Source organism: Amblyomma americanum, chromosome 2 (genome assembly GCF_052857255.1).
Source record: "Amblyomma americanum isolate KBUSLIRL-KWMA chromosome 2, ASM5285725v1, whole genome shotgun sequence".
Taxonomy (NCBI): Eukaryota; Metazoa; Arthropoda; class Arachnida; order Ixodida; family Ixodidae; genus Amblyomma; species Amblyomma americanum.
Window position 1 is genome coordinate 14,047,142 of NC_135498.1, and position 12,825 is coordinate 14,059,966.

At 47.4% G+C, this 12,825-nt stretch overlaps 1 protein-coding gene across 1 annotated transcript in view; it reads left to right on the forward strand.

The window, feature by feature from the left end:
- The window catches only part of LOC144119546 (Na(+)/citrate cotransporter-like), a 45,493-nt gene extending 35,437 nt beyond the window's left edge, over nucleotides 1-10,056 (forward strand). Inside the window, exons 10-14 of the mRNA XM_077652129.1 lie at nucleotides 2,366-2,473; nucleotides 3,169-3,367; nucleotides 5,066-5,227; nucleotides 6,506-6,643; nucleotides 9,524-10,056. Of these exons, the coding sequence (XP_077508255.1) occupies nucleotides 2,366-2,473; nucleotides 3,169-3,367; nucleotides 5,066-5,227; nucleotides 6,506-6,643; nucleotides 9,524-9,673 (757 nt within the window). The 3' untranslated portion in view covers nucleotides 9,674-10,056. The remainder of the gene's footprint in view (nucleotides 1-2,365; nucleotides 2,474-3,168; nucleotides 3,368-5,065; nucleotides 5,228-6,505; nucleotides 6,644-9,523) is intronic.
- The last annotated feature ends 2,769 nt before the right edge of the window (nucleotides 10,057-12,825 follow it).

Sequence of the window (12,825 nt, forward strand, 5' to 3'; positions counted from 1 at the left end):
GTAGGCGTATTCGTGTTCAGAGCCTGTCTACTTCCAGGTCACGACCGCATCAGTCTTGAATCACGTAGAAGCACTTCGTAGGTCGCTGCCTGTGTATGCGGCTGCTGCTTCGGAGCAATGAAAGTACAAATCAGTTTTAAAGGATCAGGGGCGGCTCTCTTTATTAAGATTTGTTTTGTTTCTTTTGTGTAATTGTTTAAAAATGGCCCTCATATTTTCTGCTTTTACAATATTGGTCATTACTGCAGCGAATGAAAAGTCAGTACACCCATCTCGGTCAATCTGCTGACTCCGTATTTGTGTTACTCGCCCCGCTAAAGCGCGCAGACTTTCAGAACTTTCGTACAGGCTACATAGATTGTTGAAAAAAATTCGTCTTCATTACCTATTCTAAAGAAGACAAATAGACGGTACCGGCTACCTGTGGCAGCCGGTGCTCCACCTATGGTCCGAACAATAGGTTGTTTAATATTTTTTCTTTGTTAATCTGATGTCATTTTTCCACAAGAGAAAGAGAACGGTATTGGTACTACCTGTGCTATTCAAGATTCTCATGGCGTATAAAAACTTAATTGGCCTCAGTTTTCCGCTCCGGAAGCTTCTTCGCGGCGCTTTTTAAAACAAAAAAAAAGTTTAGCGGTTCATGTCTGAGAGCTAATGGTATGGGAGATGTTTATGGTCGGTACTGAGCTGTCGGTACTACGCAGCATTTGCTAATCTATAGCGATAAATCATTGTGCAAGCCACTGGAGCCGTGAATAGCTTTTCTTCTGTGTATTAAGGCACGAAATCGTTTCTAAATATATTTCGTAGCACTTTCAAAACGCAATCAAGTCGTACTCGTGGGGCCCGGAAACAATCACAACCGACCATTATGCACGCAGCGTAGCAGTTTTCCTGTCACTTGCAATTTTATCTCGTTCAAAGAACTGAACATCCTGACTCCAGCATCCCCACCTCCGTTAAGCGGAGATTCTACTCTAATTTCGAAGAAATTAATGAACAATACACTCTGCAACCGCGAACGCATGTTCACAAAGCAATCCCGTGAGAGTTTCATGCGTTCGGTTTAGCTACAGCAACGCGTCCTACAGCATGGCTCTGTCACATTCCCAGCCATTGAGCATTTTATGCTCTTCACTTCTCTTTGTCGCCGAGAAAGGTCGGTTGGTTTTTCTGCTTGACCCTTGCCTGAGGAAGCACTTCACAGTGGCTATAGCTCATCACCGAGAAAGGTCGTCCGCGTTCCTCAGAGAGAATAATTATGTTCTTTGAGCAAGAAATTGAAATCACTGAATGTCGCAATTGTACTGTCAGTGAGACGATATAGTAGTCAGCCGTAGAGGTTCATGAATGTTTCCGAGATCAGGCGTCCTAGCGTTGACAGGTTCGCGGACGGTTGCTTACTAACAAAAAAAAAAATAGAAAGAACGGATGATGGAGATATCGCGCTTAACTGATACATACAAGCTAGAACGTGTGCGCCTTTGTTTCTGAAGACACAGCTGAATCAATGTGCACGATGTTAAGCTATAGGTGGCTTTTGAGAAAACACGTGTCATTCTGCACGTTTTGTATCTTTTTTTCAGGGAGAAAGGAGTTGAGCGAAGGGGTTGAGGGCGCCACGCAAAGATAGGTGCTATCATTCATCATCACCACCACCACCACCACCACCATCATCATCATCATCATCATCATCATGATCATCATCACCATCATCATCATCCTGACTACACCAACTGCAGGGCAAAGGCATTTCCAATGTCTCTCCAATTAACCCCGTCCTTTGCTAGCTGCGCCCACCTTACGCCTGCAAACCTCCTAATCTCATCCGCCCACGTAACCTTCTGCTGCCGCCTGCTGCGCTTGCCTTCTCTTGGAATCCACTCGTTACCCTTTAAGGACCAGCGGTTATCTTGCCTTCGCAGTACATGCTCTGCCCGAGCCCATTTCTTCCTCTTGATTTCGACTAGGATGTCATTAAGCCGCGTTTATTCCTTGACCCACTGTTCCCGCTTCCGGTCTCTTAACGCCACCCCTAGTATTTTTCTTTCCATGGCTCACTGTATTGCGCTTAACTTAAGCTGAACCCTTTTCGTCAAGAAATCTCAAGAATTCAGCTTGACTTTATTCGTAGAAGCTGCTGGCTTCAAATGGACGCTTTAAGACGTCGCTGACAACGGTACTTGCAAGTGACATCTACAGTATCTAGCACTTGAAACTGCTTGTAAGTTGAGGCGTGAAATGAATCGCACCGTTTTTAGAAATTACGTGTGTGAGTGGGCCCTACACATGCCGCTGCACGCAAGATTGCACTCTGTCAAAAGGATGCTACGCACAAAGCGCGTATTTCCCGACGCTGCAGGTCTGACGAACTCGCCGTGCTGCTTCTGATGGTGCTACTCGTCTACCTGTGGCTGTTCAGGTTTCGCGACTCCCGCTTCAGCTGGACGGCGTTTCTGCCTGAGGACGAGTGAGTATCTGACACAAACCGCAAAAAGCCAGGCCTCAAGGTTTCAGAAGTTGGAATAAGATACGATTTCACAAGCCTGTGGAGGCGGAATCATTCGCATGCTTTAATGGCAGCTGATTTCGTTTTTCTTGAGCTCCTACTGCCACGTATAAAAGTAAAACACACCTTGTGTTTATAACACGAGGTATAGGGAAATAATTACCGTTCTGCCTGTGCCCATATTGTCAGGGTTCATACCCGAACCCATCAGAAGTGAGATACAAAAAGATTACCAGCTTACGAATGAAGATTTAAGTTGGACTTATAACGAATTTTTTTTAAAGCTGTTCAAAGCTCTTGTGCTCCAGATATTGCCAATATTTTACTTCAGAAGATGCCGACAGTACTTCAAGAAACACGGCAATGAGTGTGCTGTTCATATTATTAATCACCTGCGGTGCATTTCCAAAACGTGCAGAGCAGGTCCTATTGTTGTTCGCTGAGTTTCCGATCCACCCGGAATTCCTATCGAAGCACTCTTGGAAATTGCTTCGTTTTCACCATACCTAGATCTGGGATTATTTCACCGCTTCTAGTCACCTCTCGTGTATCCGGTTGCTATAAAATAGGCCCCACAAAAATTTTACTCGCTTTTACCAGAACACAGCGGTGTTTATACCCCCCCCCCCCCCCCCCCCCCCCTGTGGCGCTCGCAGGCAGGTGAGCGTGACCACTGGCGTGTTGATGGCGTGCATGCCGCTGTTCATCATCCCGCGTTCTCGACAGAGCGAAGCCTTCAACAACCCATTGAAGCCCCTGGACCCAATCCTCACTTGGCGCCATATGGCGCCCAAGTGTTACTGGAACCTCATTTTCCTGATTTCCGGGAGCCTCACATTTTCCAACGCGGCCAAGGTAATCGTAGCTGTCGAAATGGGGAGGACACAATCCTCTAATCCAATAGCACACAATCTTAACTTACCTAATAAGTACAGCCCCTTTTTGTGCCTGAACAGTATTGATATAATTGAAAAATCTTGCGTAGTTCACCTATTTGTTTTCTGTGCGCAAGCGAAGCCGCCGTGATCGCCGTGATCGCGTTTCATGCAATGTGCGTGCCTCCTTCTCTTTGCTTTGTTCTGTAATACGTTGAATGTTTGCTTGATTTGTACATGTTCATTTTTTTACGTCTGCACTGTACTGAAAACGGTACAAGGAAGCTGAGACCTCGTCAGGCGCTACAGGCCTTTTGCTTCAGCTTTCTTTTTCTTCGTAAGGAAGAAACAAAGTCTTTGAAGTTATGAAAGTTTGAATCTCCAGACAGTGCATTGCTCCGCGCACGTTGTTGGCATCCTGATGCCTGACTCACACAGTCTGATAGGGCTAAGCGCCCTAGCTCAGAGCATACTGTGTGTCACACCTGACGACAGCTGCACAGTAAATATTCTCACACTTCTCGTCCCTGTTATTCAGCTTCGTAGACCAAACACCAGTGCCGGAATGATATTATTACGGAAGAGAAGATGACGGGGCAAGTGCCCTGGGTCGGAGCCTTCGCGCTGAACCCACGTACATGAAACACACTCGGATGTCATCGCATCTATAATTTCCTCTCGTTTCGCCTCACCTGCTGTGCACGAAAATACTCAAGACGGCCACAAGGAATGGCGTTAATTTGCAACACGAAATTAATGTGCCTGTTTGGCGATGTGGTGAACCGTTGTCGTTTATTGGCTGACGGCTACGCTTTCAGCAAATTTTCACTAGATTTGGCGCCTTTGATGAGTGAGCGAAAATACGCCTCTCACCCAGAAAAGCGGTACAAAACAAATGCACTCTTGTGATGCAGGCGTGATCCGTTTTCACGAGGCACCAAATGCCCATGCGAAATGGCAGGTGCGTGCTTCGCAGCTTCCGCCGTCTGTCGCTTGCACCTGTCCAAAACATGAACTGCTCGAGCGCACTAGACATTGGTGGCTTCATTTCAACCAATGAAGCTCGAAAGAAGGCAGTGGGAGATAGTTGTGAATGAGTGAAGAGGCCGTGCGAAAAAAAGAGCTTAGACAGCGGCCGCTTTAGACTGCACGATGGGTTCTTTTGTCTCATTATCCGCTATCATGATAGACCGACGCCCACGCCACGAGACTGCTCTTTATCTCGTCCTCTATAGATTGCGCACTTTGTCTTAAGCTGTAGCCGAGACTTATTTGCGGAGGATGTGATCAGTACCTCTTGCTGGGCTAGTTGGTATAACATTGTGTAACAAAAGTAAAAACAGCGTTAATTTTTACACAAACCACACAGAAAGACCAGACACGACGGGCGTCCGTCCTGTCTGGTCTTTCTGTGTGGTTTGTGTAAAAATTAACGCTGTGTTTACTTCTATTACGATGTGATCAGTTGCGTTGATAGGGCTGAAAAAGCAAGCGACTTCGCTTGGTCTTAACTTCTGGAAGCAAATGATAAACGTGTAAAATTTTTTTTAAGCCCCGGTACACACCAAAACTCCTTAGCCGTTCATCACAGACCTCTCATACCGATAGACTGATATGACGCCTCACGTACTTTCTGTGCTCAGAATTGGGGCCGCATTCTTTCCGATTTCTTTCTCAGGCTTCCGGGCTGTCGGATTTAATTGCGGAGTGTCTCCTCAACTTGGGGGGCCTCGACGACACCCTGATTGTGACGGTGCTATGCTTGCTGACGGCCGCCCTCACGCAACTCTTCAGCAATGCGGGCGTCTGCACGATGCTGATTCCCGTGGTACTGGACACGGTATGCGTTCACATTCCAGCAAAATCCGTGCATAGTGGCTAACACGAACCGTTGTTAGTGGTTCGACATTATGGATAGGCAGCGGGTTATGCCGATCTGACACCTGTGCTGTCGTACCTTACTATGCAATCTCCTGGCTGTAAAAATTAATTTTACTCATACCTAACACTGATCGTTATCACTTGTAAAGTATTAACCTTACTGGGTTTAGTATGAGACTGTGCGCTTAATTACTCAGCCCTCATATATGGTGTGATGTACTAAAAACTATTCAGCGATCGCCTGAAAACCAGAGCGAAGAACACAAGACACAATGGCGATTAGTGTTTTGACTTGCCTAATGCCTGAAGTGGTTGAGAGGAGAGAAGAGTTGGAAGGTCTGTAAGAGGACAAAGAGCCACGAAAAAGAAACAAAGTCCTCAAAGTCTACGCGGACATCGTCGTTGTTGGAGCCCTGCATATGATCTAGCCGCAGCGCTTTGTACAAGACGGGCAGAAAAAAAAAAAAACCTGGAGGGGACACCTGAGCTCCGCCTTAAACGTATACGACGCGATAACGTTCACGGTTTAATTAGTGCTCATATGTGCAGAATTGGAAGCTCTCTACTGTGTATTCATAGACTGCTGGGAGTCCCCGTACCACTCCTGGCGCACTGGTGCAGCGGTTAAGCGATGCGCCACTGCCCCGGCACAAGCAGTTTCAAGCACAGCCACCGGTGGGGCCCTGGTTTCTCTTCCCGATCAACCTCTCGCGACCAATCAATAACTGCCACGTGCCACGGTGGGCAGTTCCCTCACAGACCAGTAGGCAGGTTGTGATGACGTCATAAGGTCGAGTGACCTAGCTGACACGCCTATGTTGCTTGTCTGGACTTTTTTTCGCTCACGGCGTCGCCGCCGATGACGACGCGGCCGTGTTTTCCGCTGAATTACAAAAATGGTCTATAGACAGTATATAGACTTCTTATAAACTCTATTGCCCTCTATAGATATTTCTTTTTGTCTATTCATAGTCTATAGACTGTCTATAGACAAAAGCCTACTAAAAGTGCATGGCTAAAAATCTATAGATTGTCTATAGACTGTCTATAGGATTTGTATTGCCTATAGTCTGTTCTTTAGGGTTCGTCTATAAACCGTCTATGAACTTTGTAGACAGAAGTCTATGGGCAGTCTATACACTATCTAAAGATATTTTTGCAAGGGCGGGGCCAATAACGCGTTAATAATGACGATCGACTGTGCCGAATGTGACGTGCATGCATGCGCTCCTTGCAGGCTGTCAGTCTGAGGGTGCACCCGATGTTGCTGGCCATGCCCGTGACCTTGGCGTGCTCGTTCTCGTTCCTCCTGCCGGCGTCCACTCCGCCCAACGCCCTCGTCTACGAGATGGGAGGCATGGGCTGTCGGGACATGGTACGTCGGGTGTGTGCCGTCGGACAGTACAGGACGTTGTCCTTGCACGACCGTACTTTTCGAGGAGCAGACCGGAGGACCGTCTTTCACAGAATGAGATGTCCGTCGCCTCTGCAGGTTAGGTTAAGAGGCGACGAAAACAGTGCCAATGTATACAGAGGCGGTAGAATGAACGTGATTCGTTTTTCTTGTGAAACGTTCTTGCGGGCTTCCCGGTTCTTGTCCAGGGAAGTTAAAACTACGTAAACAGAGCGAGGGTGAGACAGCAAGAAAACAAATGTCGGCAAGGGTGTTGTCTCGTTTTTGTCTGCTCGCGGATTTATAACTGTCCTCCCACTATATTTCTCTTCTAATATGTTCCAACCTTGGTATCCTGCACTGTGACTAGCGAATCTTGGCTACGACAGAGATGTTTCTTCGTTGGGGCTAATGACGACGGCTGTACCCAATAAAAGGAGAATAGAAGCGGAATTGTTGCATTGTCTCGGCCCAGGTGGGGAAAGAATCAGTGGTAGCTTTTCGAATAGCGTTCTTTAATAAAACGGTCAGAACAAACAGCAACACTGATCATCTGCCTGAGGCTCAGGCCTCTCAACATGGCCCGAAGGCCACAAAAGCGTGACTTGTTCGAAGTAATCAGGGGTGTCAGATAAAGCATGCCGGCACCGCATCAATTACTGGTGCTTCAACGTATGCCAATTACTCTAGTTCTGTCTAGCTCTCCGCGCCCCTCCCGGTATTAGGCTATTCATCGTAGAAAAGTATGCTAGCGGCGTTTGTAAGAGTAGGCGTGACGGCACTGTGAACACACAGCTGCATAGAACGTTGCTACAAAAAATGAGAGCGATCGAACCAGACCGCGGCGGCTGCGTTTTTATGGAGGAAAAACGCTAAGGCGCCCGTGTGCTGTGCGATGTCAGTGCACGTTAAAGATCCCCAGGTGGTCGAAATTATTCCGGAGCCCTCCACTACGGCACCTATTCTTCCTTTCATCTTTCACTCCCTCCCTTATCCCTTCGCATACGGCGCGGTTCAGGTGTCCAACGGTATATGAGACAGATACTGCGCAATTTCCTTTCCCCAAAAACCAATTATTATTATTATTAAAGGAACCACTGGACTGCTACCGCTTAGACATCTGACCACGTCCACGCATGCGTACAAAACGGCCTGCAGAGGCATGCTGCAAAGTTTAGCGATGTTGAATAATTTCGAGCTGGAGTCGTCATTTACGCCCAGAAATGTTGGGTCATTTCAAAATGTTGCATTGCCATGGCGGTCCGGCCCTGGCTGAGATAGACGCAAACATCGCGGGCGGTAGGATGAACGTTTTATTCTGGCCCCGTAGGGTTTAATAAGCTTAGTGCGGAAGGAGAGCCCTAAAGGAGGGAGAGCTGAGGCTCTATTTGTTGAGATATCACAAAAAATTGATGGATGCAAAGCGCGAAAACGGTACGGCAAATGATGCCTTTCTCAAATTACAACGTAGTATGGATTTTTGGCAGCAAGAATCTTATGAATAGAAGAGAAAGATTTTGGGTCAGGTCACGTTCGTTATTAAAACTCTGTGGGTGTGGATTTGACGTCACAAACGCTGCACCCTCTCATACCGCAGTGCACAGCCCTTGCAAACTTTTTAGACAGTCTATAAAGTGTCCAGAGACTTCTGTCTATAAAGTCGATAGACTGTCTATAGACAAATCCTAGAGAATAGTCTATAAGCAAAACAAATCCCATAGACAGTCTACCGACAATATATAGATTTATGACCATACACATTTAGTAGACCTTTATCGATAGACAGTGTATTGATTACGTATAGAGAAAAATAAATATTTATAGAAAGGCAATAGAGATGGTATGAAGTCTACAGACTGCCTATAGACCATTTTTATAATGGAGGTCAGAAAGCTACCAATTCAGTCGTGGACACAACGATGCCTGTCCATACATGGGACGCTTTGTCGGGTTCCTTTGAGCAAGCGAGGTAGACATAAGTGCAAGAGTGTGCGATGAATTTCTAGTGCCTAGAAAACAAGACTGAGCAGTATAGTGGGCTCATGTGGTCGTACACGGCCGCGTAAAATATGCAATACGAAGCCACTGATCTCTGCTCACGTACGGTAGGTCTTGAACGTACCGTACGTCATAACAATCTTCTTAAGTTTTTATGAGTTGTGCAGTTAGTGTCTGAATTGTTTCATCGTTTAATGAGCTGTGCATGCTCTAACGCGGCAAGCATATGTGGAACATTGGCCAGCTTGATTTCTGGAGTTCACAAAACGTACAGAGGAAGAAGTCTCGAGAGTCTATAGTTGCAGCATATACACCTATTTAAAAGCGATCCCGCCTTTCTCAGATGCTCTGAAGAGATAACGCGTGCGTCTACAGACTGAAAGGTGCAAGGTTCAGCTCCTGGCTATGCTAGACTTTTTGTTTCTGAAGAATCGTAACGGATCTACTCCTGCTCAGGGTGTGTACTGCACTCTCGCTAGCAGCAGTGAGGCTATTCTCGGCAAGGAAATGAAATGAGAAGCAAGCGTTTAATCACTTGAATTGCGTTCCTGTTCCTAGCATTCCTTTACTTGTACGAGTGTGCATGAAAAAAAAATTCACTATGCTACTCATGAATACGCATCTAGGCCGTTCGTTTTGTCCTTATACTTGCTTGCATTTCAAGAAAGACTTAGTCAATGCCTAGTGTCCTTCTATCTGAGCATCGTATGTCGTCTGTTTCGCCTGTTAGTGCTATTGTTTGAACCATGTTATCTGTCTCCACTACAGCATTGCTAGCGTGGCATCCAGTAGTGCACCCAAACCTGAGATATTTGAAACTCCAACAAACCTCATTGCCTGCTATTCCGTCTTCTTCCTCAACAGATCTATCCAGGTGTGGTCATGACCATCATCAGCATCATCGTCTGCGTGGCTCTGATCATCAGTTGGGGACGCTTTACGATGGAACTTGGAGAATTTCCATCGTGGGCCACGGAGAACGTCACCAGCACTACGCCGTTCCCCATAGCTTAACTCGGGTCCCATTTCGTAGGATATTTCGCCTAGATTTGACCAGCATCATTTCACGCACAACCACGTTAAAAGACACGAATGTAATATCAGCTTTCCTAACATGCCTTCGAATTACCACGACTTGCTAACTAAAAAGTTCAGAAAGGCAGACTGAACGATATCCGATTTTCAAAACAATACATGCACGTAAACGTCACCTGAGAAACTTATGTTCATTTGACCACCATTTTGAAACGATCCGCCCGGACAGGAGCCGACCGGAGGGTCGTTTACGTGCCTTGAAGGGAAGCACTTGTTGGTTCACTTCAGAGGAGCGTCAAAATCTGCATTTTAATAACTGTGCGTGACGGTTCCAAAACGAGATTCTCTCGAAAAAGTTAGTGTAGAACGCTCGCGTAGCATCAAACGTTCAAATAAAGGGGGGGGGGGGGGGGGGGGGGGCAACCTTTTCCCTCGCCAGTTCAAGTGGGCGAATGGCAATGTCACACAGTTACTGTGGTTGCTGTTGTTCTTATCGCAGTCATACCTCGTTATTAAAGACACATTAGCCCCCATAAAAAAAACTTTCTATAAAGGAAACCATGCATAATAGAGTTTCGTAAAAAATGTTAAGAACAAACACATGGTGATTAAAGCCATCTTGCATAGATGTCGGCAGTGAAATGGAAATTAAAGTATCCCAATACGACTGTTCGTATTCCTTTTAGCGGTAGTAAATATCTGCACTATAGTCAGCTAAGCGCTGTTCAACGCGTCTATGTCGCGGAAGCTTCTGGGAGAGCTCCGTTCATAGCCATTTATGAAATACGGCAAATGGAAAGATGCATCGACCCTGCCATTGTAGCGCATGAAACCCCAAAATAAAAGACAGTCACTAAGCATCTATGCTTTCGCTTTGCCTTACCCTGGTGTTGATTAAAAACACGGGAATGGAACTATCTTATTACCGGCCGCGATGGCTCAGTGGTTAGCGCGCTCGGCTACTGATGCGGAGTTCCGGATTCGAACCCGACCGCGGCGGCTGCGTTTTTATGGTGGCAAAACGCTAATGCGCCCGTGTGCTGTGCAATGTCAGTGCACATAAAAGATCCCCAGGTGGTCGAAATTATTCCGGAGCCCTCCACTACGGCACCTCAAATTTCTTCCTTTCTCCTTTCACTCCTTCCTTTATCCCTTCCCTTACGGCGCGGTTCAGGTGTCCAACGATATATGAGACAGATACTGCGCCATTTCCTTTCCACAAAAAAACATTATTAACTACCTGATTCGGTCAGTCGAGCTATGCTTCTGATCATTCTTCCTATTAACAGAACAGGAATACATGGGCCCCAGAGGGCTCTCTGCATCCGCTGTCGGAACAGTCACTACAGTGCAACAAAATCTGAATCGACTTTGCAAAGTTTTGTCCCGAGAAATATAATTCGAGTGATCTATATTAATGGGAGTAATTTTAACTGGGAATTACTATAGTATAATTATTGTTACTATTGCTACGGAAAAATGGCAGAACAAGACCGGCCGCACGGAGCGCGTCACCCTGAGAAATCTTAACGCTCTGGGCCCCAGCGATACCAGATACACCTTACGTGAATTCCGTGCGCTTCGTGACTCTCTTGTAATAACTGTCACCTTTATCGAGTTGAATGCGAGCCTGTTTTTGAAACATGCTTGTATGAAGGGGAGTTTGCGCAGGGTTCCCGGTGTTGTGGGATGGGCGCGACGCAGGTCGCGGGCTCGCCGTCAGTCAGACCTCGTAGATTATTGTCATCCAGGCCTTTAGTCTGTCCTTCAATGCATATGTGCCCTACGTATTATCCTGATACAGATGAGCGTGCCCACTTAGGGCTTTGTGGCCGGGTAGGGGCTCCCCTAAGAAAGGTGGACGCAGGTCGCGGGCTCGCCGTCAGTCAGACCTCGTGGATTATTGTCATCCAGGCCTTTAGTCTGTCCTTCAATGCATATGTGCCCTACGTATTATCCTGATACAGATGAGCGTGCCCACTTAGGGCTTTGTGGCCGGGTAGGGGCTCCCCTAAGAAAGGTGGACGCAGGTCGCGGGCTCGCCGTCAGTCAGACCTCGTAGATTATTGTCATCCAGGCCTTTAGTCTGTCCTTCAATGCATATGTGCCCTACGTATTATCCTGATACAGATGAGCGTGCCCTATTAGGGCTTTGTGGCCGGGTAGAGGCTCCCTTAAGAAAGGTGGACGCAGGTCGCGGGCTCGCCGTCAGTCAGACCTCGTGGATTATTGTCATCCAGGCCTTTAGTCTGTCCTTCAATGCATATGTGCCCTACGTATTATCCTGATACAGATGAGCGTGCCCACTTAGGGCTTTGTGGCCGGGTAGGGGCTCCCCTAAGAAAGGTGGACGCAGGTCGCGGGCTCGCCGTCAGTCAGACCTCGTAGATTATTGTCATCCAGGCCTTTAGTCTGTCCTTCAATGCATATGTGCCCTACGTATTATCCTGATACAGATGAGCGTGCCCACTTAGGGCTTTGTGGCCGGGTAGGGGCTCCCCTAAGAAAGGTGGACGCAGGTCGCGGGCTCGCCGTCAGTCAGACCTCGTGGATTATTGTCATCCAGGCCTTTAGTCTGTCCTTCAATGCATAGGTGCCCTACGTATTATCCTGATACAGATGAGCGTGCCCACTTAGGGCTTTGTGGCCGGGTAGGGGCTCCCCTAAGAAAGGTGGACGCAGGTCGCGGGCTCGCCGTCAGTCAGACCTCGTGGATTATTGTCATCCAGGCCTTTAGTCTGTCCTTCAATGCATAGGTGCCCTACGTATTATCCTGATACAGATGAGCGTGCCCACTTAGGGCTTTGTGGCCGGGTAGGGGCTCCCCTAAGAAAGGTGGACGCAGGTCGCGGGCTCGCCGTCAGTCAGACCTCGTGGATTATTGTCATCCAGGCCTTTAGTCTGTCCTTCAATGCATAGGTGCCCTACGTATTATCCTGATACAGATGAGCGTGCCCACTTAGGGCTTTGTGGCCGGGTAGGGGCTCCCCTAAGAAAGGTGGACGCAGGTCGCGGGCTCGCCGTCAGTCAGACCTCGTAGATTATTGTCATCCAGGCCTTTAGTCTGTCCTTCAATGCATAGGTGCCCTACGTATTATCCTGATACAGATGAGCGTGCCCACTTAGGGCTT